The sequence below is a fragment of the Orcinus orca genome, chromosome 8 (genome assembly GCF_937001465.1).
Source record: "Orcinus orca chromosome 8, mOrcOrc1.1, whole genome shotgun sequence".
Classification (NCBI taxonomy): Eukaryota; Metazoa; Chordata; class Mammalia; order Artiodactyla; family Delphinidae; genus Orcinus; species Orcinus orca.
This window is the reverse complement of record NC_064566.1, coordinates 6,660,600-6,688,241: the sequence shown is the minus strand read 5'-3', so window position 1 is coordinate 6,688,241 and position 27,642 is coordinate 6,660,600. Positions and strand designations below refer to the sequence as shown.

General features: G+C 57.9%; 5 protein-coding genes across 9 annotated transcripts; 2 read left to right on the top strand and 3 right to left on the bottom strand.

Annotated features, from left to right (window-relative positions):
- Positions 1–57: 57 nt before the first annotated feature.
- EFEMP2 (EGF containing fibulin extracellular matrix protein 2) lies at positions 58–6,906 on the bottom strand. Its single transcript, XM_004264380.3, has 11 exons — positions 6,757–6,906; positions 6,333–6,450; positions 6,056–6,104; positions 5,233–5,439; positions 4,506–4,628; positions 4,108–4,224; positions 3,844–3,963; positions 2,381–2,500; positions 2,166–2,292; positions 1,728–1,923; positions 58–858 (listed from the first exon to the last, which is right to left on the bottom strand). The coding sequence occupies exons 2-11, from the start codon at positions 6,441–6,443 to the stop codon at positions 697–699; spliced, it is 1,332 nt and encodes a 443-aa protein (XP_004264428.1). The 5' UTR covers positions 6,444–6,450; positions 6,757–6,906; the 3' UTR covers positions 58–696.
- Positions 6,907–10,024: 3,118 nt separating this feature from the next.
- Positions 10,025–13,467, top strand: CTSW (cathepsin W). Its single transcript, XM_004264381.4, has 10 exons — positions 10,025–10,141; positions 10,390–10,474; positions 11,316–11,429; positions 11,825–11,979; positions 12,087–12,183; positions 12,266–12,346; positions 12,467–12,592; positions 12,799–12,863; positions 12,940–13,149; positions 13,235–13,467. Exons 1-10 carry the CDS (start codon positions 10,055–10,057, stop codon positions 13,343–13,345), a joined length of 1,131 nt encoding a protein of 376 aa, XP_004264429.1. The 5' UTR covers positions 10,025–10,054; the 3' UTR covers positions 13,346–13,467.
- FIBP (FGF1 intracellular binding protein) lies at positions 12,530–17,426 on the bottom strand. Of its 4 annotated transcripts, none has more exons than XM_049713318.1 (10): positions 17,213–17,426; positions 16,813–17,011; positions 16,485–16,611; positions 15,883–15,983; positions 15,220–15,374; positions 14,790–14,898; positions 14,650–14,713; positions 14,314–14,400; positions 14,129–14,226; positions 12,530–12,668 (listed from the first exon to the last, which is right to left on the bottom strand). In XM_049713318.1, the coding sequence occupies exons 1-10, from the start codon at positions 17,295–17,297 to the stop codon at positions 12,569–12,571; spliced, it is 1,125 nt and encodes a 374-aa protein (XP_049569275.1). In that variant the 5' UTR covers positions 17,298–17,426; the 3' UTR covers positions 12,530–12,568. The 4 variants fall into 4 exon arrangements, with proteins under 4 accessions (XP_049569275.1, XP_049569276.1, XP_004264430.1 ...); XM_049713319.1 differs by having other exon boundaries at positions 15,241–15,374; positions 17,213–17,425; XM_004264382.3 differs by lacking the exon at positions 12,530–12,668 and adding an exon at positions 13,668–13,789 and having other exon boundaries at positions 17,213–17,425.
- Positions 17,427–19,033: 1,607 nt separating this feature from the next.
- CCDC85B (coiled-coil domain containing 85B) lies at positions 19,034–20,296 on the top strand. The gene has a single exon (XM_004264386.4). It carries the CDS (start codon positions 19,449–19,451, stop codon positions 20,055–20,057), a length of 609 nt encoding a protein of 202 aa, XP_004264434.1. The 5' UTR covers positions 19,034–19,448; the 3' UTR covers positions 20,058–20,296.
- A 601-nt stretch (positions 20,297–20,897) lies between these two features.
- On the bottom strand, positions 20,898–26,809 carry FOSL1 (FOS like 1, AP-1 transcription factor subunit). 2 transcript variants are annotated; one of them, XM_004264385.4, is made up of 4 exons: positions 26,458–26,809; positions 24,438–24,635; positions 22,420–22,527; positions 20,898–21,969 (listed from the first exon to the last, which is right to left on the bottom strand). In XM_004264385.4, the coding sequence occupies exons 1-4, from the start codon at positions 26,545–26,547 to the stop codon at positions 21,550–21,552; spliced, it is 816 nt and encodes a 271-aa protein (XP_004264433.1). In that variant the 5' UTR covers positions 26,548–26,809; the 3' UTR covers positions 20,898–21,549. The 2 variants fall into 2 exon arrangements, with proteins under 2 accessions (XP_004264433.1, XP_033272824.1); XM_033416933.2 differs by lacking the exon at positions 26,458–26,809 and adding an exon at positions 25,349–25,700.
- Positions 26,810–27,642: the final 833 nt, after the last annotated feature.

Here is a 27,642-nt window from a genome sequence, read left to right as displayed (position 1 = left end):
GGGGTCCCCTGGCAGGGCACTGAGACTGCCAGGGAGATGAAGTCAGTGAGGCGTTGCAACTTTGAATCTAGTTTATGTCATCAGAGTTCTCTGATCAAATAAAGTTTCCTTTGAGAAGAAGTTCTGTAGCTAGGAAAAGAAAAGTTTATAAAGCGCTGACAGTCCAGTTGCCTCATTTTATGGATTGGAACACTGAGGCTCAGGGAGTGATCGTTTGAGACCAAGCTAGGATTGAAACCCAGGGCCTCCTGGCACTGTCTAGAGCAGGATTGTTCGGGCCACTGCAGAGCAGCCAACCCCACGTTTCTGGGCTGTGGCCTGGAGTCTGCAGCCTCATTACCTCTTCCCTCCTCAGGGTGATTCTGATGCCCATGGTATATAGGCCAGTTCCAGTCTTGGGGATGCAGCTCCCAGCTCCTGTCAATGGAGCCCTTCAGCCTGGACAGAGACACCCCCCGCCTTTAGGTGGACGTGGCCCGCCTCCCATGAGCCTGCCCTTTCCCCACTCTGGGGTTCACTGCAGTGTGACCCACCCACCTCAGCCACCAGGACTCCTTCTTTCTCCCTTTATTGCCTTTCTCTCTCTACCCTTCACAACAGCGTCTTCCCTTTTTAGCAGAACACAGTCATCCCTGAGGCCCAGGCTCCTCGGCTACAGGGAACCTCCCCCTCCCTGAGAGCTCCCCCGCCCACTCCTCAGAAGGTGTAGGCCCCCACGAAGACGGTGAGTCTCAGTACAGAGCTGGCCCGGTAGCTCATGAGGGAGTTCATGGTGACCATCTCGAGGTCCAGCACGTACTCCCGGGGGCCTGTCACAGGGCGCGCGAGGACCAGCATGGCGCTGACATTGTTGATTTGCTGCAGGGTACAGTGGGTGGGGGGACATGTAGATCGCGTCAACCTACGCACCAGGACCCTACTCCGCCATCACCTCCCTGCCCTGAGTCTGGTATCCACGACCAGTTGGCTGTGAAGTGGAGAGAGCCCTGGTCAGCCTGGGACCCCAGGCGCTCATCCAGACCTGTGACTCCCTCGACATCTGCACCCGGGCTCCTGCCCTCAGAAACATCCCACTGGTGCTCTTCCCACCCTTTCCAGCTAGTTCTTCTTTTGTCTAACCACGGTCAACTGATTCAGGACCAGGTGTGAGACTCGGGAGCAGTGGGGCCTTTGGTGACCTGGAGCAGGCAGACTCCCCTTCAAAGCACTCAATTCCAGAAAGAGAAAACCAGCACTGGTACCAGACAAACCCTTAACACCCCTCTCACTGTGTCACATCCAGACCCTGCCCTCCTCCCACCTCCACCAGCAGAGAGCTGGATTCTCAGACCCCAGGTCCCTGTGCCAACCCCTGCTGCCTCTGTCTCCAAGATCCAGCTCCACTTGTTTGCCCTTCCCAGACTCTGCTGTGTCTGTTACCTCCAGCCTCTCATGCTAGTCCTTTGTCCTAAGGGTGAAGCAGTTGAAGCCAGATACGCAGACCAGCACAGGGACTCAAACCCCAGTGTCTGAGTGCCTTGCTAGAATTGTATTTAACAATCTGTAGTTTGTACCAAGGGAATTTATAACACTTCTACCTTGCTACAGAAATTCTGACCCCTGTGGGGAGGGACACAGAGAAGAGGCGGGGCATGGTGGCATAGTTGCGTCTCCCACTTAAGGTTTCCTGGAATTCAGTTTTGGATTATGCAAGTCAGTTGAGGGATGGGGTTAAGGGAAAGCCTTACCCTAATGTAGAAGTCTCCCTGCGAGTTTCCAGCACGGATCTGAAAAGCATTGTAGGCGCCAGGGTAGACGGAGGTCGCTTGGATTTGGAACACGTCGGCTGGTACGCTCCGCTCCGAGGTGATGCTCATGTAGCGGTGCACGATGGACGAGGGCTGCTCCCGGCACAGGGGGTTGGAAGCCGGACAGAGGCAGCGACTGGAGACCCCGAGATGGGAACACGAATGAGGTCATAGCCCATCCTCCAAATCTGGCCCACCCCCAGAATTAGGGATCCCAAAAGGATCCTCCCACTCCTGCTGTAACAGCATGTGTGGTTTAGTTGGACTACAACTCCCATCGGCCCTCAGAGCACTCGGCAGCCCGAACAGGCGCCAGTCAGCCGCAGAGCCCTCTGGGAGTTGTAGTTTCTGCTATGGCCTGGTGTCGAGTTGACTCACTTGTCCGACACCTGGACATAGGGCTCCACGCAGCGGTTGGTGTCCACGCAGCGGTAGCCCCCGTGGAAGTTGACACACGTTTGGGCCTCAGAGCACTGGTGCGCACCCGACTCACACTCGTCAATGTCTGTGCCGGGGGAGAGGGGCTTGGAACCCGGATACCAGGCCACCAGCCCCTGACACCACCCTGCCCGCTGCACCAGGGCAACCTGTACCTTGGCACAGGCGCGTGGCCAGCAACTGGTAGCCCTGCGGGCAGTGGCAGGAGAAGCGGCCTGGCTCGTTGACACAGCGGTACTGGCAGAGGTAACTGGAGTAGCTGCACTCATCGATATCTGAGGGTGGAGGGGGAGGGGGGCGGGGCTGAGGACTGGGCTGCCGCAGTCCTCCAGCTCAGCCCCACACATGCTCATCTCATCGACTGAGCCTGGCCTCAGGTTAGGCTCAGTGTAGAAAGAAGCAGAAGAGACAGGCCCTGCGGAACTCAGCAGCGGACAGAGGGTTCAAGAAAGAACTGCCCAGGGGACTTTCCTGGCGGTCCAGTGGTTAAGACTCCGCGCTTCCACTGCAGGGGGCATAGGTTCCATCCCTGGTCCGGGAACTAAGATCCCAGAAGCCACATGGCAAAAAAAAAAAAAAAGGACTGCCCAGCTCACAGATCTCTCTTTGCCCCAGGACTATAAGGTGATACTAAATGAGAGCACTGGGAATCTAGAGGTTTGGCTTTATATCCTACTGACTGAGTTTGGGGAACCTAAGTTTTCCTGTCAATAAAATCAGTGGCTTAGACTGATGAGCCCTCGAGGCATCCCAGCCTGCTCTGGGTTTCAGTACTTTGCCCGAATCCTGCAACCTACAATCCGCCCAATTACAGTCACCTCCTGCCAACTGCGAGCAGCAGAGGCAGGAGCCAGGTTTTCTCCTCTGTGCCCCTTATGCTGCCCGGCACCTAGCCAAGTACCAATGCGGCCTTCCTCGCCAGCAAAGCACAAAGCATAACAGAAACAGGGCACGTGGCCGGTTGACATGGAGTGAGATAGAGCCCTAGCCCCATTGGGCAAGTCACTCAATCTCTCTTCACTGAAGTATTTTATCTTATTTTTTGTAATCCTCCCAACAAAACTTGAGGGAAGTATTATGTCAATTTGCAGAGGAGGAAAAACTGCTATTTATCTCATAGGATTGTTGGCAGGATTAAATAAGGCCAAATATGTAAGGAAAGCATACTGCACAGGGCAGTTTCTCAATAAATGCTAATTCACTTTAAAGCGTTGCTGCTTGGGACTTGAAAAAGTCTGTCGTCGTTTTCTCACTTAATTCTCAAGACAACCTATTCTACAGAAGAATAAATGGACTCAGAGAGAAGAGTGACTTGCCCTGGTCCAGGATTCGCACGCACATCAGCCTGATTCCCAGGGAGGGGGGCACCTACATCTTCGTTCAGTCTCCCTACTGAGCTTCGGTGGGGATCTGACTGCTCCCCTCTGTGCCTTCCCCACCAGGTGGGCAGCTCTGTAGATGCCCAGCCACCAGCTGGGGTGGAGTACCAGGAGGCACATGGGTGCAGGATGGACGGGACGTGGAGGCATCAAGGGGAGGGCTGTGTGGCAGGAGGTGCAGCATGACACAGGGCCTGGGGGACCAGTGGAGGGACACGCGGCAGGGGTGGAGCTCTCACCACTGCAGGAGAAGCCATCCCGGTGCAGCTCATAGCCCTGGTGGCAGCGACACAGGAAGGTCCCATAGGAGTTGAAGCAGCGCTGCTCACACGGAGCCCCCATGTCACATTCGTTCACATCTGGGGGTGCCAGGAAGAGGGGGAGGGGTGAAAGCCGAGGAGCAGCCCAGAGCCCCCGCTGCCCCTGGGCTGGTCAGGAAGGGAGCTCCCCACCCACACACCACCCTGCGCAGGACCCAGGAGCCTGGCCCAGCCCGGCCTCACCCACACAGGAGCGGTTGTTGGGCCCCAGCTGGAAGCCCGGCTCGCACTGGCATCGAAAGGAACCAGGCAAGTTCACGCAGCGGTGCTGGCAGTAGCGGTAGCGGCACTCATCTATATCTGGGATGGAGGCAGGGGAAGGACAGCAGAGGGCAAATGTCAGGTGCGGCCCAGGCCAGCTGGGACTCATCACCTGTAGTCTTGCTTGTGTCTGGGCTGGGCCAGATCAGCCAGGACTCACACATACATGCACACAGTCCTGTGTCTGGGGACAGTAAGGCAGAGGTGGCAGGGGACTGGGGTGAAACCTGGGGGTGGGTTGGAACGGGGATCAGGTGCTAGAGTGAAAGCCAGATCATGGGCACAGAGCAGGGACCAGAAAGGCCGCTCCCCAGACTCACCCACACACTCGGGCCCGATCTTGCGGTAGCCGTCGGGGCAAGTACACTGGTAGGAGCCAGGCAGGTTATGGCACTCCTGGCTGGGGCGGCAGTCGTGCAGGGCCTGGGCACACTCGTCCACGTCTGCAGGAGACACCACTCAGCCCCCGCCTGGCAGCCCATGCACCACCCGACACGACAGACACCTCAGTATGGGAGCACACAGGTCAGGTACCACTTACATGGATGTGTGGGTGACTGATGCACCCACAACAGGAACACGTGGACCCGCCCAACAGCACAAATAAGAGTTTACCAGCTTGGAGCCAATGAGAACGGCACCCCTACGCTGGGAGACCTCATGCCAGGGAAGCATAGGATAAGGCCCTGCCCATACTCCCAGGAGCACAGATTCCAGGGCCTTCCTCCAAGGCCCGAGGCACCCACGGGTGGGGTGCAGACCAGGAAGGGGCAGGGGCAGAGGCTGAGAGGCAGAGCTCTTGCAGTACGTCTGCAGCAGTCAAGGTGAGGGTCCCAGAGGCTGGCTGGGCAGTGTAACAGGAGCTGGGGCCCCCTGCAGCAGGCCCCACGCAAAGTGAGGGTCTGGACAAGGGTCTGGATGTTATCCTAGTGGCCCTGAGGAGGCTCTTGAGCAAGGGAGGAACATGAGGTGTAAGTTTTTAAGATGCAGTGAGAGACGCTCAGTAGAAGGGTTGGAAGCCTCAGTGCCAGGGTGACCCTTACTCACCCGTGCAGCTCTCTTGCTCATCGGGCTCATAGCCCGGGAGGCAGGGGTTGGGGTGCTCAGCAGGGGGCACTGGTGGTGGTGGTCCCTCGCCATGCAGGTCACTGATGACAGCAGCAGAGCGGGGCAGGCACAAGTAGCCCCCATAGTGGTTGATACATTTCATTTCCCCCTTGCAGGCCTCCGGGATGGTCAGGCACTCATTGACATCTGCGGAGAGGGGCCTGCTGGGCACAGCCAGTCTCCTGGGCCGGCCGTGGAGGGGGTGGGAGGCAGGAGCCCATCTCAGCCTTCTCTAAGCTGAGTGACCTGGGCAGGGCCTTCCCTCTCTACTCAAGAAGCTAAGGCTGCCTGCCCAGGACCCCTTCCCAGGGCCTGCCCGGGCTGATGGTGGAGCAGTTGTTCCTATAGTCACCCCCATTTTCTTGCCCCCAAGAGGGTCTCTGTCCCTCCCCAAAGCCCTGGCCCTGACTCAGCCTAACAGTGATGTGCAGGCCTCCTTACCCACCCCCGCAGGCACTGCTCTCCTGGAGCCGTGATAGGACAAAGCTGGATAGGACAGTGATTAGAGGAGGTATCCAGGACAGCGCCCTGTTGCTCTCTAGACTCCTGAGGGGGTGGGGAGGGGGGCGGGCAGGGTGTCCTGGGTTTCTCTGAGAGGGAGGGGCCTGGATGGTTTCTCCACCCCTAGCCGAGCTGGCCCCCTGAGAATCAGAGCTGGCCACGGCCAGGCAGAGCTGGGCAGGAGACAGAGCAGCTCTTGGAGGTGGGGTTGCAATCCCCTTCCCGGTTCTCAGGGGTGAGTCAGTCCCCCAAGCATCCTCACCCCGGCAGTGCTGGCTGTCAGGGTCCCACTCATAGCCGTCTGTGCATTCCTACAAGGGGACCAGAGGTGGCCAGTGGTCACCCCTGGCCGCCTCTAGCTGACCAGGCCAAGACCAGGGCCCAAGCCTGGCCACCCTCCCCGCCTGCTCCAAACAATGGCCCCAGCTGCTCCACCAACCAGGGGAGGGGAGAATCTTCCCCAGCAGCAGCCACCCCAGGATCCTGGTCTCTGTGTCCCTGCCCTGCTCAGCCCAGGCCAGTGACCCCACTGTCCCCACCGTGTAGCTGTCGGGCTCCTCAGAATCCTGGGGAGACGCTGCCCCCAACAGCAACAGCAGCAGCGCCCAGAGCAGTAGAGACGCGGGGAGGCAGGAGGCGAAGGGGAGCATCCTGGGGCTGGGGGATGGTGGGCGGGGGTCAGGGCGCCTCTGCCGCAGCAGCCCGCATTCCCGGTACCAGGACTCAGAGCCGTGGCCCCGGTCGCCTCCTGCCCGGAACCGTGCTTGGGGCACCGGAGCCTCCCAGGGCCGAGGGCCGACTCCTCACGCAGGCCGGGGTTCAGGGCCCACACGCCCGGGGCCGCCCCGCCCCCGCCCGGTCCCCCAGCGGCTCCGGCCGAGGAGCGCGGGCCTCTCGGCTCCTTGCTGACGCGACTCGGCCGAGACTCTGGCTCGCGCCCTCCCCCCATGGACGGCCACTCACTTGGGCCCGCGACGGCCCCGCGGCCCGCGGCTCCGGCGGCTCGGCTGGCTTCGGCACTGCCTGCGGCAGACGGACAGGCGGACGGCGCAGCTCCCTGGACGCGCGGCCCCAGGAAGCGCCCCCCGCCCGCCCGCCCGCCGCGGCGCGGCCCACCCCGGCGCCTCCGCCCGCCCCTCAGCGGATTCCTGAGCCCGCGCCAGGGGGAGGGACCCCGACCCCCCACTTCTCCGCCCCCAGCCGGCCGCAGGCCCCCACCCGGTCCCCCGCGGCGCCTCCCGGAGCCGCCTCCCGGCGCCGGGCCAGGGTCCCCTAGCGCCCGATCCTGGGGGCATTGGCCCTGATGCCAGGCCCCCGACTCACTTAGGAGCCCCCACGCTTTCACTTTGCGCACCCCAAAATGTCATCCTGCGCACCTAGACCCTACCTAATCTGCGCCCCCAGAATTCCTGTGCACTTAAGGCCGGGGCCCACAGACTCTGCGCCTCCCAGAATGTCATCCTGGGGACCTAGACCCCACCTAATCCTGGGACTTCCAGATCCTCACTCTGCAGCCTCCAGAATGTTATTCTGTGCACGCGGACAGTCACTCTGGAAATACCAGAACTTCGTCCAGGGTCACCAGACCCTCGCCCTAAGAAAAGACGCTCCCAGGTCCAGAAGTGTCCATCTCGGTCCCTTCTCCTCTCCATCCCCAGGGCTGTCTTCAGCCAGGCGGTCCCTTCACTCCAGAACGGCCTCCTGCGAGCCCTCAGTCCGAGAGGCTACCTCAGTTTGGGGCGGGGGCGGCAGTTCACTTCTGGCCCAGAATGAATGGAAGCCCCTGAGAAGGCGGGCAGGGCCGAACTCGGGCGTGCAGGACGCCAGGGTCCGGTGCCATCGCCTTCCTGGCCATCCTCCCAACAGCGTCCCCCGACCCCACACACACACCCCGCCCCCAGTCCCCGGGTTTCTGCATCCTCTCCCAAGCAGAGGGAGAGCCCTAAGGGGAGGAGTTTGGGCGGAGCTGGCTCCCAGGAAGGGGTTGGGGTCTTGCCCTGGCCACGTCTCAGGGCGGGGCCAGACGGGAAAGGGCTGCGTGTCTAGGGGTCCCCTGCCTGGAGGCAGACAGGGTGTGGGAACTGCCGAGCCCTCGGTTCCCTTTCCCACCCCTGTTTATCTTCACTATCGCCCCGCCGGGGGAGAGGAGAGGACTTAACGGTGGGTCCTGGGGTGAGCCTTCCGGGTGCAGTGTGAACTGGAGAGCACCTCGCCACCCCCAAATCCTTCCCAGCACCATCCCCCAACGTGCGGGGAAGGAGCCTAAAAATAATAGTTCTTTAAAACCAAAAATACAGACAGTAACAAGTGCTGGCGAGGAGATGGAGAAATTGGAACACTCATACACTGTGGGTGGGAATGTAAGATGGGGCAGCCACTGTGGAAAACAGTCTGGCAGGTCCTCAGAAATGTTACCACGTGACCCAGCGATTTCAATCCTAGGTATATACCCAGGGGGATTGAAAACACAATCCACACACACACACACACACACACACGAAATCTGTACAGTGTTCATAGCAACACTATTCATAAGAACCAAAATATAGAACCAATCTAATGTTCATCAATTGATGAAAGGATAAGCAAAAAATGGTAACACGGTGGAATGTTATTCAGCCATAAAAAGGAATGAAGTACTGATATATGCTACAACATGGATGAATCTTGAAAATAGTACACTAGTTGAAAGAAGCCAGACACAAAAGGCCACATATTCCACTTACTTATATGACATACCCAGAATAGGCAAATCTGAAAGACAAACTAGATGAGTGTTTGCCGGGGGAAGGGGAATGGGGAAATGACTTCTAATGGGTATGGGGTTTCTTTTCGGGTGATGAAAATGCTCTGATATTAGACAGTGGTGATGGTTACACCATTATGCAAATACGTGAAAAACCGCTGAATTGTACACTTATAAATGGTGAACTTTATGGTATGTGAATTATACCTCAATAAAGCTGTTATGTGAACCTCCAGCTCTGAGGGCTGACATGGGGCTTTAGCCATAGGTCACACACAGCCAGAAGCAGCTTGGGACACATGCCTGGGATCTAGAATCATGAAGCCAGGTACCCCTCTGTGGATGGTCTGTCTACTGTATTTTAATAAAGGCAGCATCACTCTTTTTTCCAAATAGAGGAGTCCCTTGGCTTACTATCCGGGGTGTGTGGGTGGGGGGGGCGGGGGCTGGGTGCAGCAAAACGGGATCTCACAGCTTTGGGAAGATTCCTAATGAATGAAGAAAAGAGATGGTGAGCTCATGAGTGGATGGATCCCTTCCCGTCGCTCCCATCCCCATGGAACCCCAAGAAAGCCAGCTTTTTTCTCACCCATCTCTTGTATTGGGTGCTGGTTGCCAGCCTGGAGGCCCATATGGGAGCTCCCTAGCCCAAGGACCCACTTAAAACCAAGGCAGAAGTAACAGGTGTGAACACCCCTGCCCAGCCCTTAGCCTCCGGCCTTACTCTGTCTGAGATGCCAACCCTGCTATCTTTCCGCCCCCTCAGGCCCACCCACACCCCTCATCCCCATCCCCAGACTGATAGGAATGAAGAACAGAAGGAGGTAGTAGATGCCACTTGCTGTCCCCCGGACCCTGAACTTTTCTATTTAAAACCCATGACGACCAATCGCTCAGTCAACAAATCCCCACTGAGCCAGCTCTGTGCCCAGCCCCTTCCTGGGTGCTGAGGACACAAGCAAGGCAGATACCTCCGGTGCGGTTGGGACGCAGACGCCCAGTAGGCACAGGCACAGCAGGGGCTCAAGGAGCTGCAGGTTACACCACAGGATGGGTGAGCTGCTTGGAGGTGACTTCTGAGCCGACTGAGCTTTGTAATAGGATGAACAAGAATGCTCTCTGGGGGCCACTGACCACCACCCATCCCCCCAGTCATCAGGGCCTGTGGCTTCCATAGCCCCCTGTTTCCCGCTCAAGGCACTGATGGCCTTATATTGTGACTGCCCACTTAGGATCTGTCTCCTCCTGTCCCCTTAAGGACAGATCCATCTCCATATCCCTAGAATCGCCCAGAACAGCATGGGCAGAGAGCCTCTGTTGAATAAAGGGGTGGAGCAGGGTACAGGAAGGCAGGGGGCCATGTAGGGACAAAAGCCTGAAGGCCTCTTGTGCTCGGGGGTCCTCCTCCCCCTCGCAGCCTGGTTTCCCCTTTGTGGTTTCTCCAGCTCCACCCTCTCAGCCCCTCCACCTTGGTCTGCATAGCTTCCTGCCGCTGACACTCTGGTCTGCGGCGTCATGTCACTAACTGTCCATCTCTCCTGTCTCCTGGCCCTGTTGGTGGCAGGCCTGGCCCAAGGCATCAAGAGCTCCCTCAGGGGCCAGGTAAGCGTCCCCAGCCTGCTCCCCATGCCTGGGGCTCACCCCCTCAGAAACAGTGCTTTGCTCCTACTTCTCAGAGGGAGCAACTGAGGCTGGAGAAGTGATTGACGCGTCCAGGCCCACACAGGGAGAAGAGGGGGTGAACCGGCTGCTCCCCTAACCCAGTCCTGGCACATCTGGGAGCTGAGGTGTGGTCCCAGCAATGACTCCTCACCTCTCCGCCTCCCCACTGCCCTTGGTTGTTTTTCCAGGACCCAGGTCCCCAGCCTCTGGAGCTGAAAGAGGTCTTCACGTTGTTCCAGATCCAGTACAACCGGAGTTACTCACACCCAGCAGGTATCACGGGGCGCAAATGTCTCCGGTCCAACCCCCCTTCTCCCATTTAAGAGACAAGGAAATCAAGCCACAGGGTGGGGAATGTGCTTGGCCAAAGCCACTCAGCAGGACAGTGACAGGGCTGGGGGTGTACTCCCTGGTTTCCCAAATGCACAAGTGGGGACAGGATCATCCTTGGCTACGAACCTGGAGGGAGGCAGCAGCTGTTGGGGGTCTGACTGGTCCAAGAGGATCCTTCACCTCCAGAGCCACTTTCCTGTGACTGCAGGCAGCAGGCAGGAGGCCGCCATCTAGTCATGAGTTCATTCAGCAAACACCCAAGGATACCCATTTTGTCCCCAAGCTGGGGACTCCCTCTCCACCCCCAGGAGTTGCCAGCCCTGCCCCTGCCCTCTGGATCTCATCTCCTATAGGGGGATGGTCTGTGAGCACCTTTCAGCCCAGACTTCCTGTGCCATGGACCTGTACCCCACCCTCCCCCGCCTCGTTCCAGCCACAGACTTGCGGTCAGAGATGTGAAGTACAGAGAGCGATGACCTGGCAGGATGCCGATCTCTAACCATCCACTTTTCCCTTGAGTCACTCTGCCTTCCGACCCTTTACTTGGCTTCTCCCCCAGGTGGGCGGAGATACCCCTCTTCTGGCTTCCTAGGAAAACCCAACCCTAGGGGCGCTGGGGAGCCACTTCCTTGGCCCAGGTGTCTGTAGCAGGGCCTGCAAGGACCACGGGAAACACAGCCAGTGCTCACCTGGGCGAGTGTGGATGAGAAGCCAAGCCAGTGACCACTTCCTACCCCTGGGGGCTTGGAAGCCAGCCTAGGACAACCTCCTTTTGGTCTAGAGCATGCTCGCCGCCTGGACATCTTTGCCCGAAACCTGGCCAAGGCTCAGCAGCTGCAAGAGGAGGACTTGGGCACAGCTGAGTTTGGGGTGACTCCATTCAGTGACCTCACAGGTACCGGGACCCCCTCCTGGCCCCTAGGTGGTAGGTGGGGAAGCAGAACCTTCTCCAGGGATACTAGCAGATGGACAGGGCAGGTTTTTGGCTTTTGTTTCCCAGAGGGACTCTGAGGACCAGAGGCCTGGGTGCTTGGCCCAAATCAGAGATCAGGGGCAGGAACTCCGGAGGCCGGGGTCGCAACCCAGCTCAGGGGGAGGCAGCAGGTGCAGGGGAGTGCACCCCAGCAAGGAACCTGGCCTCTCTCTAGGCCTCAGTACCCTTGCCTTTCTGTCTCCCAGGGTATTAGGGGGACTCAGATGGCTGAGGATGTGGATGGCTGAAGTGAGAGGCAGACTGTGGGGGAGAGGGGGTAAAAACTGCAAAATTTGGGGGCCCCATCTGTCTCCCAGAGGAGGAGTTTGGCCAGCTTTATGGGCATCAGAGGGTGGCTGGAGAGGCCCCCAGTGTGAGCCAAAAGGTAGGGTCTGAAGAGTGGGGGCAGTCAGTGCCCCTGACCTGTGACTGGCGGAAGAAGGCTGGCATCATCTCACCCATCAGGAATCAGGTATCTGCCCCCATGCGGCCTGGCCCAATCCAGCCCTGGTGGCAGGAGGGGGAGGGGAGGGGCAAGGCCTGCATTCCCTACCCCCACCCCCATCCTTCTACCACTAGCAAAACTGCAACTGTTGCTGGGCCATGGCAGCAGCGGGCAACATCGAGGCCCTGTGGGCCATCAAATACGATCAATCTCTGGAAGTCTCTGTGCAAGGTATGGCTGGGGGAGGGGACCTGTGTGACTGAGGCGGGGGTGCCTGAGGCCCGGGCACCCACACTGTCCCTGCTTGCACCAGAGCTGCTCGACTGTGACCGCTGTGGGAATGGCTGCAAGGGCGGTTTCGTCTGGGATGCGTTCGTAACTGTCCTCAACAACAGTGAGTGCCTGTCTCTCGGGGCAGCTGTGTGTGTGTGTGTGTGTGTGTGTGTCGGGGGGGTGGGGGGTGGGATGTTCTGGAGCTGAGCCGAGTCTCCTCCGGGGCCTTGCTCATGTCCAGGTGGCCTGGCCAGTGATAAGGACTACCCATTCAAGGGGAACAGCAAACCCCACAGATGCCAGGCTAAGAAGCACAAGAAGGTGGCCTGGATCCAGGATTTCATCATGCTGCAGCCCTGCGAGCAGAGTATGGGCAGGATGGAGACACATGGGCGGGCCCAGGGGGGAGAATGACAGGGACAGACAGACCAGGACAGACAGGGCTACAGACAGAGATGGAAGGATTTGGGGGCGGGGGGTTGGGCGTGGGAAAGAGAAAGAGATAGAGACACCCATGAGCCGAGAGCAGGGGGCACAGGACAGGCAGGGCCTGACGGCACATTCCACCCCCAGGCATCGCCAGGTACCTGGCCACCCAAGGCCCCATCACTGTGACCATCAACATGAAGCTACTGCAGGTGGGATAAGGTAGGGAACTGGGGGGAGGGGTATATAGGGGAGGTAGCCCCCGACTCAGCCTCTCTGCCCCTGCAGCAATACCAGAAGGGTGTGATCAAGGCCACATCTACCACCTGTGACCCCCAGCTTGTGGATCATTCTGTCCTGCTGGTGGGTTTTGGTAAAAGCAAGTCGGTGGAGGGGAGGCAGGCAGAGGCAATCTCATCCCGGTCTCATCCTCATCCTCGCTACTCCAACCCATACTGGATCCTGAAGAACTCCTGGGGGGCCAACTGGGGTGAGGAGGTGAGTGTGATCTACTGGGGGCGGGAGGACAGGGCCGGACAGACCTCTCCCCGCCGACTGGCCCTGATGTCCCCTAACTTCCTAGGGCTATTTCCGGCTGCATCGAGGGAGTAATACCTGCGGCATCACCAAGTACCCACTCACTGCCAGAGTGGACAAACCCGTTAAGAAGCACCAAGTCTCCTGCCCTCCCTGAGCCCACCTGGCTGCCCCCCAGCTCTCTCCTACTGTGCCAGCTACCTCCCTGCCCACCCCACCCCAAGGTTTTTGCCTATTCTCCCAGTGTTTCTGCTACGGATTGAATAAACCTAGACAAGACCCCTGTCTTTGGAGTGGACTCAGCTGGGGTGGGGAAATAGATGGGGAGTACATAGATAACATTCTCTGACATGTCCTAGTCCCTGCGGGGCCAACGGACACATACATCCTTAGACACTGTGACACTCAGAGACACACGCGTGCAACCTGCACACACTCCCACACGCGGACCCATAATTGTACCCACTCACAGCCTCCTCCAAAGTCATGGCAACTTTATTGTCAATGTGGGCAGGGCAGGGGGAGGGGGCCTCAGTCATGACAGAGACGCAGGAGGCAGCCACGGAGGGTGCCCATGTAGCGGTCCCAGAGGGCCTGGTGCCTGCAATGGTAACAGTAACGGGATCGGCTGACGTTTACTGTATGCCCCTCGTGTCATGACACTGCTGTAAGTGCTCTCTACACCCTCACTTGTTTGATCCTCACAGTATTCCTATGATCCTCATTATTATCACCCCCAGCTTATGTACGAGGGGACTGAGGAAAGGAGAGGTTAAGGAACCTGTCCAAAGTCAGGGTCACATCTTCCAAGAGGTGGAGCTGAGACTCTAGTCAACACAGACTTCCACCTCCAGGGCGACAGAACAGGGAACTCTGAGTCTGCAGGAGGGCTAGGCCCCAGAAGGAGGCCGGCAGAGTGAGGAAGCCTGGGGTGTCTCACCGGAAGCCATCCAGGGAGTGGACCGATGCCGAATACTGATTCAGGAAGAGTCGCACATCATTCAACGGCCAGTGGTCGGAGCGGCAGGGTTCCACGAACTGTGGGTCCGAGGTAACATATAGCACTGGTACAGCCCAGGGACAGGGCAGGATGGGGATCAGAGGGCAGCGGGCAGGACAGCTCACCTTCTCCACAAGGTCCACAAACAGGTCTCTGACATCCTTATTGTGGGTCAGCTTGGCGGCCACATTCACCAGCCCCCGGGACAGGTTCTGTGGGGCAGGGAGCCTGGGAGTTCTGCCTTCTGCCCAAGAGGCTGGGGGCTGAGCCCAAATCTATCCACCTCCCTCAATCAAATAACTCCCCATTGTTTAAGAGCTGGCTCCCCCTTCACAGGCAGGCAGAGGGAGCAGCAGCGCCACCTGCCCGTCAATCTCAGGCATGAGCAGAGCTGCCCGGAGGGGACAGTGCTCTGGAGGCTGACGATGCCAATGGGACAGAGGCTGGATTGGGCCACAGACCTTGAAGTTGGCTTCCATCTCAGAGAAGACCCCGAGCTTTCCCCGGAGGGCAGTGCACACCAGGCTGCAGGGAGACAGGGTCAAGCCCAGAGTCGCCTGGGCCCCACTTCAGGCCCCGCCCCATAGACCCCAAGGGTCACCTCTTGTGCAGGTCCAGAAGGTCCTTGTCAGCCACAAGCACCTTGAGCTCCTTCAAGTCCTGGAGAAACTCCTTGTCTAAGTCCATGTCCATGTCATCCGCCTGGGGGTCTGAGTGAGGTCCATGAAGGGAGTTGGGGTGGGAGATAAAAACCCCTCCTGTGACATCCCGAGCCTTCCTCCCCCACCACCTCATTGCGCCCCATGAGACAAAAGAGCAAGTGGAGTGTGAGGGACGTGGAGTGACTGGCCCCAAGCCATAGGGAAGCCGTGGGCCCTTTGTCTGCAGACGTGTGGGTGGGAACACCGGACTGGGAGCAGAAGTGGCTGGGGAGGGGCCCTGAAGAAGAAAGGATGCTGGGAACGGGGGCCTGCAGGAGAAACCGCTGGTGGGAAGCCAGGCCCTGAGAAGGTGAGGAGGCGTCCAGGCACCTGGGTCGGTGGGGGCCTCACCGACGGCTCCAAGGGTCCAGTTCTGGATCATGAGCTCAGCACAGAAGGCAAAGTCCCCAAAGCTCAGATACTGCAGTTTTTTCTTCCCTGTCTCAAAGCGATTGTTGGCAAAGAAGACGATGGCTGCATAGTCCCTGCAGAGAGGGGAGAGTGGGCCCATCAGGGCTTGAAATTCCTTCTTAGCGAGCAGCTCCCACCTGCAACACTGGCTGGGCATCCGAGTTCTGGCCTCTCTCTACCCTAACTCACTGTGTGATGTGTTTCAAGTCACTTTTCTCTGGGCCTCCTCATCTGGGGAAAGAGAAGGTTTCAGCCCAGGTCTCCTAAGGGACACAGTGGGAGACCACAGGGTAACAGCTACCATTCACTGAGTACATACTAAGCCCCAGGGGCTGTGCCGTCATGGGCTTTCCATGTGGCACCTCGCAACAGCCCAATTGGTGAATGGCCGGGCTGGGATTCAAACCCAGGCCAGTCTGATCCAAAGTACAGACCAGGAGTGGGATAACCATCCCCCCAGCCCAGCCAGGAGGTCAAGCGGGTTGGTGTGGGGAATATGGACCAGCCTCAGGGGGCAAGGAAGGAGTGTGCAGGAGGGGGAGGCAGCTGGCTCCTCATCTAGCCCCTCACCTGGCCCCTCACCTGGCCAGCCGGTCGGACAGGAGGAAGTGTTGCTGGATGTTATCGACCAGGGAGCCCCGCATTTCCTCCACCACCTTGAAGACTCGCTTAAAGTTGTCAAACTGCAGGGTAGTTAGAGGAGAGAGGACTGGTCAGAGGTTGCTCACCCAATAAGCTGTTTAGTGAACGTCCCTCTATCACCTACCCACCTATCCAGTCAACAGACACTGATGGAGCATCTGTTATTCCTTCAACAAACTATTAATTATTAATACCTGTTATCAATTCAACAAGTGTTCACCAGCTTCTGCCATCTTGCCTTGGATACATGTTTACTCACTCTTATCAATAAATTCACCCCCATTTTAGCATCATGCTCTCCAGTTCTTCACTAATTTGTGCTGAAACTGACCCTCCTGGCTAAGCCCCAGGAAAGCTAAGGTCAGATCTGGGCTTCTGAGAGGCCACTCTGGCTGAAGAGTAGGGGATGGCTTGGAAGGGCCAAAAAGAAAGCAGAGTGGATATGAAGCCACTGCCACCGAGGTGCTGGAGGAGCCTGGAGGTGGGGCAGTGACCAAAGGGATGGTGTGAAGGGGCGGGCTGCAGATGAGTGTGGTGTCCACCTGTCTCCGGCAGCTCTTGAGGGTGATGCCTGTTTTGGTGCTGATGTCATCCAGGTCTTTCTTAGTGCCCTTGGACAGCTTCTTGCCCAGCACCTCCCGCACAAAGGCCTCGTCAAAGGCATAGTACCTGTGAGGAGTCAGGGGACACTGCTGACTTTCCATAAAGGAGGCGAAAGGAGAACTGGCAGGACCTGGGTTTGGCCCCTTCTGCTCTCAACTTTCTCCCGGCCTAGATAAGCCCCGTCCCTCCCTGGGCCTCATTTTCAGCCTGCAAAATGGGTATATGGCCAGACTGGTTGGCGTCCCCACCATCCCGCCAGGTGAGCACCTCTCGATGAGCAGCGCCTGTCGAGAGGGCGGGATCTGAAAGATGAGCTGGTGCAGCAGCTTGGGCGGGGCGTGTAGCAGGCGCTCAAGCATTTGGAAAGTACGGTAGTGGTCCATGGTGTCGCTCTGCAGCACCGCTGCTGTGGCGCCGGTCTGCTCCAGGATTCCCGAGCGCACCCTCAGGGCCACCGCGTCGCTCACTAGGAAGTGAGCGCTAGCATCAGGCCCCGCCCCGCCGACCCCAGAGGCCCTTCAGGGATTCCAGCCCCGACCCCTAGGTATTCGGTACTCCCAGGCCTCTGCCCACTGCCCTATAGGATGCCTATTCCTGGCTCTGCCCGCTCTCCCATCCAAAACAACAGCTCCGCCAAACCGGCACCCACAGACGGTCCCCCACAGACCCGAATAACCGTCCAGCCAGAGGCGATACACGTCCTCGTCGATGAGGGTCGTGTTCCCCACGAAGATGTCCAGCTCGCTGGTCATGGCGACGCCGGGACCCGGGCGCTACCGCAGCGCCCCAGCAGGAGCAAGCACTGCCCGGGCCCGGCGCGCCGCCGCCGGGCCACTTCCGTGAGCACAGGCATTGGGCTCCCGGCACCCGGAGCCAGAAAAGGACCACTTCCGGGACAGAGCGAGTCGGGGCAGGAGCGGCGAGGAAAGAGGCGGAGACGGAGGCAGTGGAGTAGCCCCGCCCTCCTCCCAGCGGGAGGGGGAATCTCAGGCTCTCAGTCCCCACCCCACCCCACCCTCACCCCGGCCAGGTTAGCGGGAGGGCGTCCAGAGTCAAGGTCTCCGGCCAGTTTGACCTATCCCGGCAACCTCTACCCTCACATCCTTCTGGTTTTTCTCTGCCCTTTTCGGGGCCTCCCTACTTTGACCTGTATCCTAAATTTAGGGGCTCCACTGGGCTCTATCCTAAGTCTTTTCTCTGAAAAAAAGGTGTCTGGCTCATCCTCAAGTGCCCTTGCTGGGTGGGAGCCCCTCAGTCCATCCTGCAGACGAGCCCCTCTCCTGAACATGGGGCACCTGTTCCCATGGTTTTAACCACCTCCCCCCCACACACTAATGACCTCTCTTATTCTGCAGCTTAGAGCTCTGTCTGCAAGTCCACATCCAGACGGCCACCTATGTGTGACTCCACTCTGTCCCCCACAGGACCTTCAAAAGCCAGACAGACCTGTCGGTCTCCCGAATCTGTTTCTTTCCTGCGTGCCTATCTTGGTGACAGCCCCACCATCCACGCGGTTCTCATACCAGAAACGTGGGCTTTCTTCCAGACTCCTCTCTCCCTACATTCAGTTCTGCCGATTTGCCTCCTGAATATTTCTAGTATCTGTTCTGTCCTCTCCACCCCCACTGGCACTGTCCCAGCCCACTCCTTCTGCATAGCTCTCCTTGCCCATTGACACAGTGGTCTTAGTAATCTCTCTGCCTACATCCCCTCCCTGTGGTCCATCCCACACAAAGCCGTCCAAACAACCTTTTTTACAAAATGCATATTTAAAAATGTTACTCTCCTGCTTAAATTCTTACTGGCCTGTGTAAACGCTCCAGCCTGGTATTGAAAACTCTTAAAAATCTGGCTTCTGATTACCTTTGTTACCTCCCTTCCTCTCTTACCACTTTCTCTAAGCACCTGCCTTTCCAAAACAAACAAATAAACAAAAAACCCAAAAAACAAGCTACTCTCACGGTTTCCAAAGCAGCAAGCCTCTTTCAGACCCCAGCGATTTTCATCATGCTATTCCCTCTCCTTGAAATAGCTCTCTCATTACTTGCCAAAGTCCTATGCATCTTTCAGGGCCCCTCGGATATCACCTCTTTTGGGAAACCTTTTGCAGGTAGGGGGCGGTCCCTCAAAATGTGCTCTTCTTCCATTTGCTTTTTGTTTAACGCAGCTCGTCTCCTTTGCCAGATTACGATCTCTTTAAGGACAGTATAAGGATATTGATCAAGTTTGTTTCTCTATAAGCCTTACATACAATAATAGTTTATTGAACAAAAGAATCCCTTGTATGGCCCTCCCACTGGGCAGGACACGGTCCGTGAGAAGGAGAATAGGCTGATGGTGAGCCAGGACGTTTGGACTTATGTTTCCGTGGACTGGGAGCGATGCTCAGTGAGCCGAGACTCTTGAGTTCGAGCAAAGCTAGGAAGGAAGAAAAGGCGATCCGTCTGGATTTCGCCCGGGGGTGGGCAGGAAAGTCGGGGGCCGACCCCCGAATCTTGGTTCTCAGAGGGAGCTCGAGCTTGAGGAGGTTTCGAATTGGAAGATACGAAGCTTCTAGTTTGCTGTTGACTGCCGCGGAGGTCGGTGACGCGGGTACCGAGTGTCCGCGAGCGTCGGGGACTCCGCGGTCCAGAGTGGGCGGGGAAGGGCCTTGCTCCCGGCTCCTAGGCACCGCCCCTTCCGAGGGAGCTGGCTCGGATTGGCTGTTCTTCCTTGACGCCATGCAGTCCCGACCCGGCGCGCGCCCCGCCGCGTGCCCACCCACGCGCGGCTGCTGCAGCCTAAGCTATCTCTACCACAGCCTGTCCGCGGAGCGGGTGCCTGAGCCCCAGCGGCGAGGAGCTCGTCGTGGGGCTCCTGGGCCGCGGCGGCGGGCAGGCGATGCTCCAGAGGCTTGAGCAGCCATGGAGGCCGAGACGGGCGGCCTGGAGGAGCTGACGGATGAAGAGATGGCGGCTCTGGGCAAGGAGGAGCTGGTGCGGCGCCTGCGGCGGGAGGAGGCGGCGCGTCTGGCGGCTCTGGTGCAGCGCGGCCGCCTCATGCAGGAGGTGAATCGGCAGCTACAGGGTCACCTGGGCGAGATACGCGAGCTCAAGCAGCTCAACCGGCGCCTACAGGCCGAGAACCGCGAGCTGCGCGACCTCTGCTGCTTCCTGGACTCGGAGCGCCAGCGAGGGCGGCGAGCCGCTCGCCAGTGGCAGCTCTTCGGGACCCAAGCATCCCGAGCCGTGCGCGAGGATCTAGGCGGTTGTTGGCAGAAGCTGGCCGAGCTGGAAGGCCGCCAGGAGGAGCTGCTGCGGGAGAACCTGGCCCTTAAGGAGCTCTGCCTGGCGCTGGGCGAGGAGTGGGGCCCGCGCGGCGGTACCGGCGGCTCGGGGGGCTCTGGCCCTGGGCCGACACCCGAGCTGGCCTTGCCCCCCTGCGGTCCCCGTGACCTGGGCGATGGAAGCTCCAGTACCGGCAGCGTGGGCAGCCCCGATCAGTTGCCCCTGGCCTGCTCCCCAGATGACTGAGGGAACAGCTTCGCGCCGACGCCCGCCCGGATTGCTCCTCCAGCGCGGAGATTGCGGTGGACCTCGGCACCCGGACGCCGCCCCCGCTGCGCACGAGGGGCCGCTGGCATGGACTTAGAAACCCTAACACTGAGGAGGGCCCCTGGCGCTCGCTGGCGGGGCAGGAGGGGGACTGGAGGCTGGAGCGGAGGGACTTGCTGGGGGCTGGGTGGAGGCTAATAAACTGAGGCGGAAGCAGAGCCCATGGCTGGGGCAGCGTCTGTTTGGGACTCGCCGGCGTTGGGACGAGGGCGGGGACGTTGAGACTGGGTACCATTCCCATCTGGAGGGACTGCAGAACTAAGGTGTCTGACTCCCCCATTACTTGCATCCTGGGGCGGGATGTGGGACCGTGGTAAGCCACTGGCTCCCCCCATCAGGCCCCAGGACAGGCCGTAATCCAGCCCCTGAAGTGGCTCCAGCTCCCTTCCCGGCTCCTTCCTGTCCAAGACAATGGGGCAGGAAGCAGGTGTTGGGGGCCTGAAACCCACTCAGCCGCCTCCCGGGAGGCTGGAAGGGGCATAACAGTGCCCTCCTGTGGGAGTACTGTGGGCCCCCACCAGGAGGAGGATGGTAATCCTCTTGGCTTGGCACCTCATAGCACTTCTGTGCCTCCTCTCAGTCCTGGAGCTGAGGCAGAACAGACGTAGCCTCACTTGTCAGATAAGAAAATCAAGGTCCAGAAATATCAAAGAATTTGTCCAAGGTCATGTAGTGAATTGGTGGAGCTGAAATGGGAGCCTAGGGCTTCTGGCTCCAAATCTTCTCCCTTTAGCCTCTGGGTCCAATGAGAGCAGGCTAGAGCTGCAAGCCTTTTATTCCGTTTTGGCAGGTTTGTATAAAAATACTCTCTTTAGGAAAATAAATAGCAGCTGCCCACGCTGTGGAGGCTTGGAGCTAAAGTCTTCTCAGAGCTGGGGCTGCAGGTCAGCTCATCATAGAAACCTCTGGCACCTCCTGAGCTGTTCCACTTATGAGGGGCTGGCAGAGTGTCCTGGTTCAATAACCTGGTGCTGCTGGCAGTGGGGCTGGGTGAGTTAGTGTTCTCGGCGGGTAGAGCATCACCTCCTGTCAGGGGTAGGGTTGGGTGAATCACAGGAAGAGGGTGATGGTGACTATAGGGGTGATCTGCAGGGGTTTAGGGCTCTAGAGGACCTCTGAGAATCTACAAAGTCCCTTGGGAGCTGCCCGGAATTTTCTCCAACAAACAGGAACCACTTTGTCTCTGACTTAGTGCAAATTGTGCTAGAGAGACCAGCTCTAGAGAAAGAGTGGGCAGCTTTGGTAGCCCCAAGCTGGCACTACCAGGAAGCAAAATATGCCCAGTCTCATCTGGAGGGATGGAGAAGAATCTGCTGGGGTTGGACATGAGATATGGTCCAGGCCAGCTGGACCAATGGGCAGGGAAATATTGGTGAGGGTAGCACCCGCAGGGAGTGGGGGCTGGAGTGCCTCATAAGGCCAGGAGGGTTGGGGAGCCAAGGGGGTCAGAAGAGGGGTCCCCACTGCTGCTGCTACTCCTGCGGTGGGCTGAGGCACAGGGCTCCGGTGTGCTGGGGTAGGTGAAGACCAGACTGGGGGTGAAAGGAGTCAGGGAGGGTGTGGTCATGAGCGTGGGAGTGTGCAATGCTTCGGGTTCAAGCACAGGCCCTGGGGAAAGGGAGATACGAGGCACAGAGCGGGAGGGGGCTGGTGGGCTGCTGGTGCCACTGGTACCGCCTGTGCCGCTGGTTTCGCTCTCCTTGGCCCCTTCCGGGATTTTGCAGATGGGGCGGTGGGCTTCCAGCACCAGCTCCAGGCGCTCCTTCTGTTTCTGCAGCTCCTCAATCTCTCGCTGCAGCCCGGATTTCTCGTCCTCCAGTTTGTCGGTCTCCTGTGGACGATCAGGAGAGGAGTCAGGAGGATGAGGGCTGAATACCGCGGAGCCTCCCACTGTGGTAGTGATTGGAAGGTTGGGGCGCGGAAGGTGGGTGGTGGTGGCGAGGGGGCGGGGGGGAGTGGGGAGTCTCCAGCAAGTCTGGACTACAACTCCCATGAGTCGATGGGAGAAAATGGGCACGACTCCCATCAGGCTCGGGGGGCATCTTCGAAGGACATTGTCGGTCCCAGCTTCAGCTCTTCTCTGTTCAGAGAGAGACGCGCTGCAATTAATTTTTAATCACATTTTCCTCGTCGGAGTGCGCCTCCGACAGGGAGCCGGGGGTGGGGCAGGGGACTTCATATACCGGCGCCCCCTGCGGCCCCGCGGGCTCTTGGGAACTGGGGGCCTTCTGAGGTTGGGTGGGCCGGGACCTGGGCACCCTCCGCACTCGCCGATGCTCACCGCCTGCAGGAAGTCGGTCAGTTCTTTCCTCCGGTTCCTGCACTTGGCCGCGGCTAGCTTGTTCCTCTCGCGCCTCACTCGACGGCGTTCCTCCTCCTCGGGGCTGATCTGAGGAGGGTAGAGAGAGCAGTGAGGTGGACTCTGTGCTGCTGGCCCAGTGGTAGGAGCCTGGCCGAGGGCATGGCAGCGCAGGGGCACCCTCAGGCTGCGTTTTGGGACCTCTGCGCCCCGACCGGTTCCCCGCTTTAGTAAGCTTGGATGAGTCATATTTCCTCCTCGCACCCAGCTTTTGCCTCCTATGATTCCTCTCGGAATGCCCTTCTCGTCCTTCTACAAACCTTAACCCTCCTCCTCTCCCAGGCTCAGCTAAGATTCCCCACCCGACCCCGGCCGTTCCTGGAAGCTTTCTTTCATTCCGCAGCTATAAGTGGCCTTTCCTCCCCTGAGCCTCTGGGACCAGGCCACTCTTTTTAAAAGGACCCTCATTCTTTTCAGTCTCTTGATAACCGAGTCTCCTCTTCCCCAGGGGCTGTAAGCACCAAGAGGGGCTAATGAGAGCTGCTAAGTAGTTGTTCATCGGGAATCTACTATGTGCCAGCTAAGAGCTTTACACAGATTCCTTTTAATCATTTAAGTTTTATTTATTTTTTTTATACAGCAGGTTCTTATTATCTATTTTATACATATTAGTGTATATATGTCAATCCCAGTCTCCCAGTTCATCCCACCCCACATGCCCCCCCACCCCACCGCTTTCCCCCCTTGGTGTCCATACGTTTGTTCTCTACATCTGTTTATAAAGATTCTTAACCCAACTTTTCGTGTAAGGAACTGAAGCCCAGAGAAGAAAGAATAACTTGTTTGTGGTTCCAGAGCAGAAATTAAAATCCACTCACTCTATTTAACATTGAGAAAGAGGCCAGCTGATGGAGACCACCTCCCCCGAAAGGACCCCACTCACAGCTCACAGCCTCAGTCTAGGAGTACCCAGGATCATGGCTGAAGGAAGTCCAGGAGCCTGCCTCTGGGGCTTACACCATGGTCTCCTTCCAGTTGGTCACAAAAGCCAGCCATTCTGTTTCTGGGGAAGTCACCCCTGGCCGACGGCACATCTTTGTTAGGATCCTGACGTCTTCCCCATCCTCTACCCTGCTGTCAGAGCAAGCTCCTTAACGTGCAGACCTCACCCACTATAGTCTCAGATACCAAAATGCCCCAGGGAGAGGAAAGTGGAACCACTCCCTAAAGACCCTCTAGCTCTTATTCATTTATTTTGGCACGGACTTTATTAGCAGTGTGCTGCTAAGAACCGTGGTTTGGGAGGTAAGAGTTCCCAGCTCTCTAAGCTTCAAGCCTTCTCTTAACCTCCTGGTGAGACAGTGTGGATTAGTGGTTACGATCTGACTTTAGAATTGGACAGACCTGTCTCATTACTCACTACTTGTGTGATCTTGGGCAAGTGACTACCTCTCTGTGCCTTCATTTCCTTGGCTGTAAAATGGGGAATACCAGAGTTCATTCCCAAGAGGGTTTTCGTGAGGATTAAATGAGATAAGAAACAGAGCCTCAGAGAGTAGCTGAAGGGAACCCTCCTCTTTCTGTTCTCTTCCCAGCAACATAGACAGCATAAGCCCGCCCTCTCCATACCTGTCAGCAGCTGGAGACCCTCTACTGTCCACACAACTTTCCACACATACACCTTGCATGTTCTCACTGCTACCTCTGTTCCTTCTCCTGCCATCCCCTCTTCCTGGAATGTCTTTTCTTTCATCTTTCTCTCTATTCAAATCCTACCCATCCTTCTAGGCCTGTAGGAAGCCTTCCTTGATCCAGAAGTGACTGCTTTGCCCTCTGGGTCTCCCCAGGGGGTCTCATCACTTTCTGTCTTGGCCAGTAGTCACCAGTGGGTCTGTTCTCCCCATGCCCCTTCTAAGCCTGCGTTCTGGGCAAGAGCTTATGCTCTGCACCTCAGCATCCCTGTGGGCACAAGAACCCGTGCAAACGCCACTGCTTCTTACCTGTTCACAGGGCCGGCGACGCACTGCTGGAGTTTGGCCCAGGGCCCGTATGACTCCTGGCCGGGGCTGTGGGGGACTGTACTGGGGGTAGGCCAGAGGCCTGGGGTAGCTGCTGGGTCCCAGGAATTGAGGCTGAACCATCCACTGCAGCTCCTGGCTGCCACTCACAGTGTTGATGCTTGGCACGAGGTGGAACTTCTGAGGGATAAGACATGGAGGGCCAGGGATAAGGTCTCTGTGGATTGAGGGGCTTCCAGTAATAAAGTGTGAATTCCAGGTGCTGTCCCAACCACTTTACAAATACTGACTCATATAATTTGCACAAGAGTATCTTCATTTTCTGACAGGAAAACAGTTGTCCCTAGACACACAGCCAATAAGTGGGAAGTGGGGTTTGGATCCAGGCAGCCAGGCTCTTCTTACCCACTTTTGCACCCTGCCTGAGTCCCATCTACATAAAGAGGATAATGACAGCCCCTAACTTCGAGGGTGACTGTGAGAATCAGGTGAGAGAATGTGTGTGTGACAGAGCCTGGTAACTGGCAGGTGCCCAACACACAGGGGCCATGGTGGGCAAGAGCCACTGCTCTGAGTTCAAGCTAGCCCAGTTCTAATCTTAGCTCAGCCATTTACTGGCTGTCAGGGCGAATTATTTAACTTCAATGTGCCTCCGTTTCCTTGTTTTTAATATTGTCATAGGTGAGGATTACAGCATTTCACTGATGCTAACAAGTTTCCTTCAGTAGCTCTGAAATCATAGTTGAATTGGTAACTTTAAAAAAAAAATTAGTGGCACAAAATAATGGTGGGTTTTAAAATCAGTGGGGTCTTGGATTCTGTGAGGTAAAGTAAATGAGGTGGAAACTGCCCATCACAATGCAAGGCTGCACAGTATGCGCTCCAGGTATTACCTGTCATGATACTTTCAGCCAGAAACGTGAGGAATGGGTTGAGATGGGGGCTCAGTGTTCCGGAGGAGAACTGGGTTCAAGCCCAGGCAAGTCTGGACAGCAGTGTCCCCGGCTCAGCGCTGCGGGCCTAGTGACCCAGTGACCCCAGTTCCGGGCCGAGGTGCCGCCGGCGGCATCTCCCGCTCCCGAGGTTGTCCGGGCCCGGGACGCTCCGAGCCAGGAAGGGAGGGGCGCTCCGGGTGAGTCAGCCACCGTGACTCGCCGCCGTGACTCGGCGGAACGGACGCCGCTCCTTCCCTCCCCTAGCGACACGTGCTCACGGCCCCTCGACAGGAAATGGGCACCTGCAGCCTCCCGGGTCCCCCCTCAACCCTCAGCGGACGCCGTTCGGTGCCGAGAGTCGGGGGCGCGGGAGTTGCCGCTGCAGGACCTCGCGCACTTCCGGCACCTCGCGGTTTCCACCGGCCCCAACCCGTAAAAGGGCCAAGGGCCAGTCTCCCGGGGCCCACCAGGCTCCACTGCGCCGAGATGGGGATGAGGACTTGGCGACGGGGTGGGGAGGGACAAACAAACGGTCAGGCACACGGATGATCACAGACAGACTGCCGAGGATTCGCAGTCTGTCGGGGCTAGCCTGGCGGTGGATCCCGTGCGTAGGGACGTCTCGGCGGCCGCGGCTCAGACTCCGGACCTCGGAAAGTGAGTCCGAGATGGATCAGACCCTCTCTGATCTTGTCGGGGCTAGGACTAATCCCGGACTAAGGGGTCCCCTTCCGACGTAGATGGGACAAAGAAATTAGCGGTGAACAGGAAAAGGAAAGAAGGTAACGGAGACGGAGGGACAGATAGACAGCAGACAGAGACGGGAAGGGGTACGAGCGCGAGAGGGGATGTTCGCAGATGTTTGCTCCGCCCGCCGCGCCCGTTCCGCTGGGGAGTGGGGGAGAAAGTGCCCTTAGACAGCGGAGAATGGGCATAATCCGCTGCCACTGCTCCGAGACCCATTCCCTGCTCCTTGTTCCCGGTCCCAGTCCCCGAGTGTGCGGGAGCGGCCCGCACAGTCCCAGGCTCTGTCCACCTGGGGATCCCAGGCGTCGGGTTCCTCTCACCTGCTGGCCTGTCGCCGGGGGCTGCGCCGGGCCGCCGTACGCACCACCGGCCCCGGAGCTCGGCCCGGGTTCCCCGTAGTCTCGGAACATGCCCTGGGCTGGCTGCTTTGTGGGGTCCGCGTCGGCGGCTTCGGTTCTGACTCACTCGCTCCTAGCGGAGTCTTTTCTTTTTATGAATGAGAAGTCCTCGGGCTGAACCACTTCCACTGGGGGTGGGAGCGGAGAGCGAGCGTATCGCAGCGGCTCTGGACAACTCTGGGCTCCACCTCTCCAGACGCACTGCCTTTTGTCAGTCCGCCCTGAACTTTTCATCGCTTCCTACGATCCAGTAGCCGACTTTTGTTGGGCAAAAGGGGAGGACTTGGCGGCCCCCAGAGACAGCGGCGGGTCCGCCCCCTCTGACGTAGCTGCCCATACATGGTGCAATTTCCTCGCCGCGCCCAGGTGGAGCGAAGGATTCCCCCGCGGACAGACGCACCTGAGAGCAGCCGGGCGCCCCGCCCCACCCAGCCCCGCCCAGGCCTCAAGCGCAGACCTAGACCTCCGCCGCCAGACTCCAGAGCCTCTCACTGCTTGGTCTGGCCTCAGTGTTTGCATCCGTAAAATGGGACGAAATAATCACATAGCGAGCTTGCCACGCGTGGGAAGTTGGAATGAAGAATGTGAAAGTGGTCTGGAAACTGTAAATCGGATTATAAATGTGATTGATGTAATTATTATCATCATCATCATTTACTGCCAGGGACCGTGCTAGTGCCATTATTTCATGCCAGGAATCGTGCTACTACCATCCAAGTCTTGGGGTGAGGCCCACTCACTTGCATTGTTTTAGGGTTCAGGTATACTAAAAAGTGAATAAATGACAAACCAGGGTTACCAAAATGGTGTATATTTTAAATGCTTACAATGACATATTAATGCGTTGAACTACCCACAAATGCAATGCAATATAATTGCACTACTCTCAGGATAATCTCAGGAGCTATAACAAATTTTAATTCAGAGCCCCTATAAGCAGTGAGAGCCTGTGGTGGGACACAGTTGTCCTGTGCTCTGATAAACACCATCTTCTTTAAATACTGTAACTGCTCTTCCAGGACTGCATAGTCACCACCCTTGTTTGGGGATTATGTCAAAGGTCTGTGTGAATGTGAGGCCAGGACCAAATGTCAACAACCAAAGACC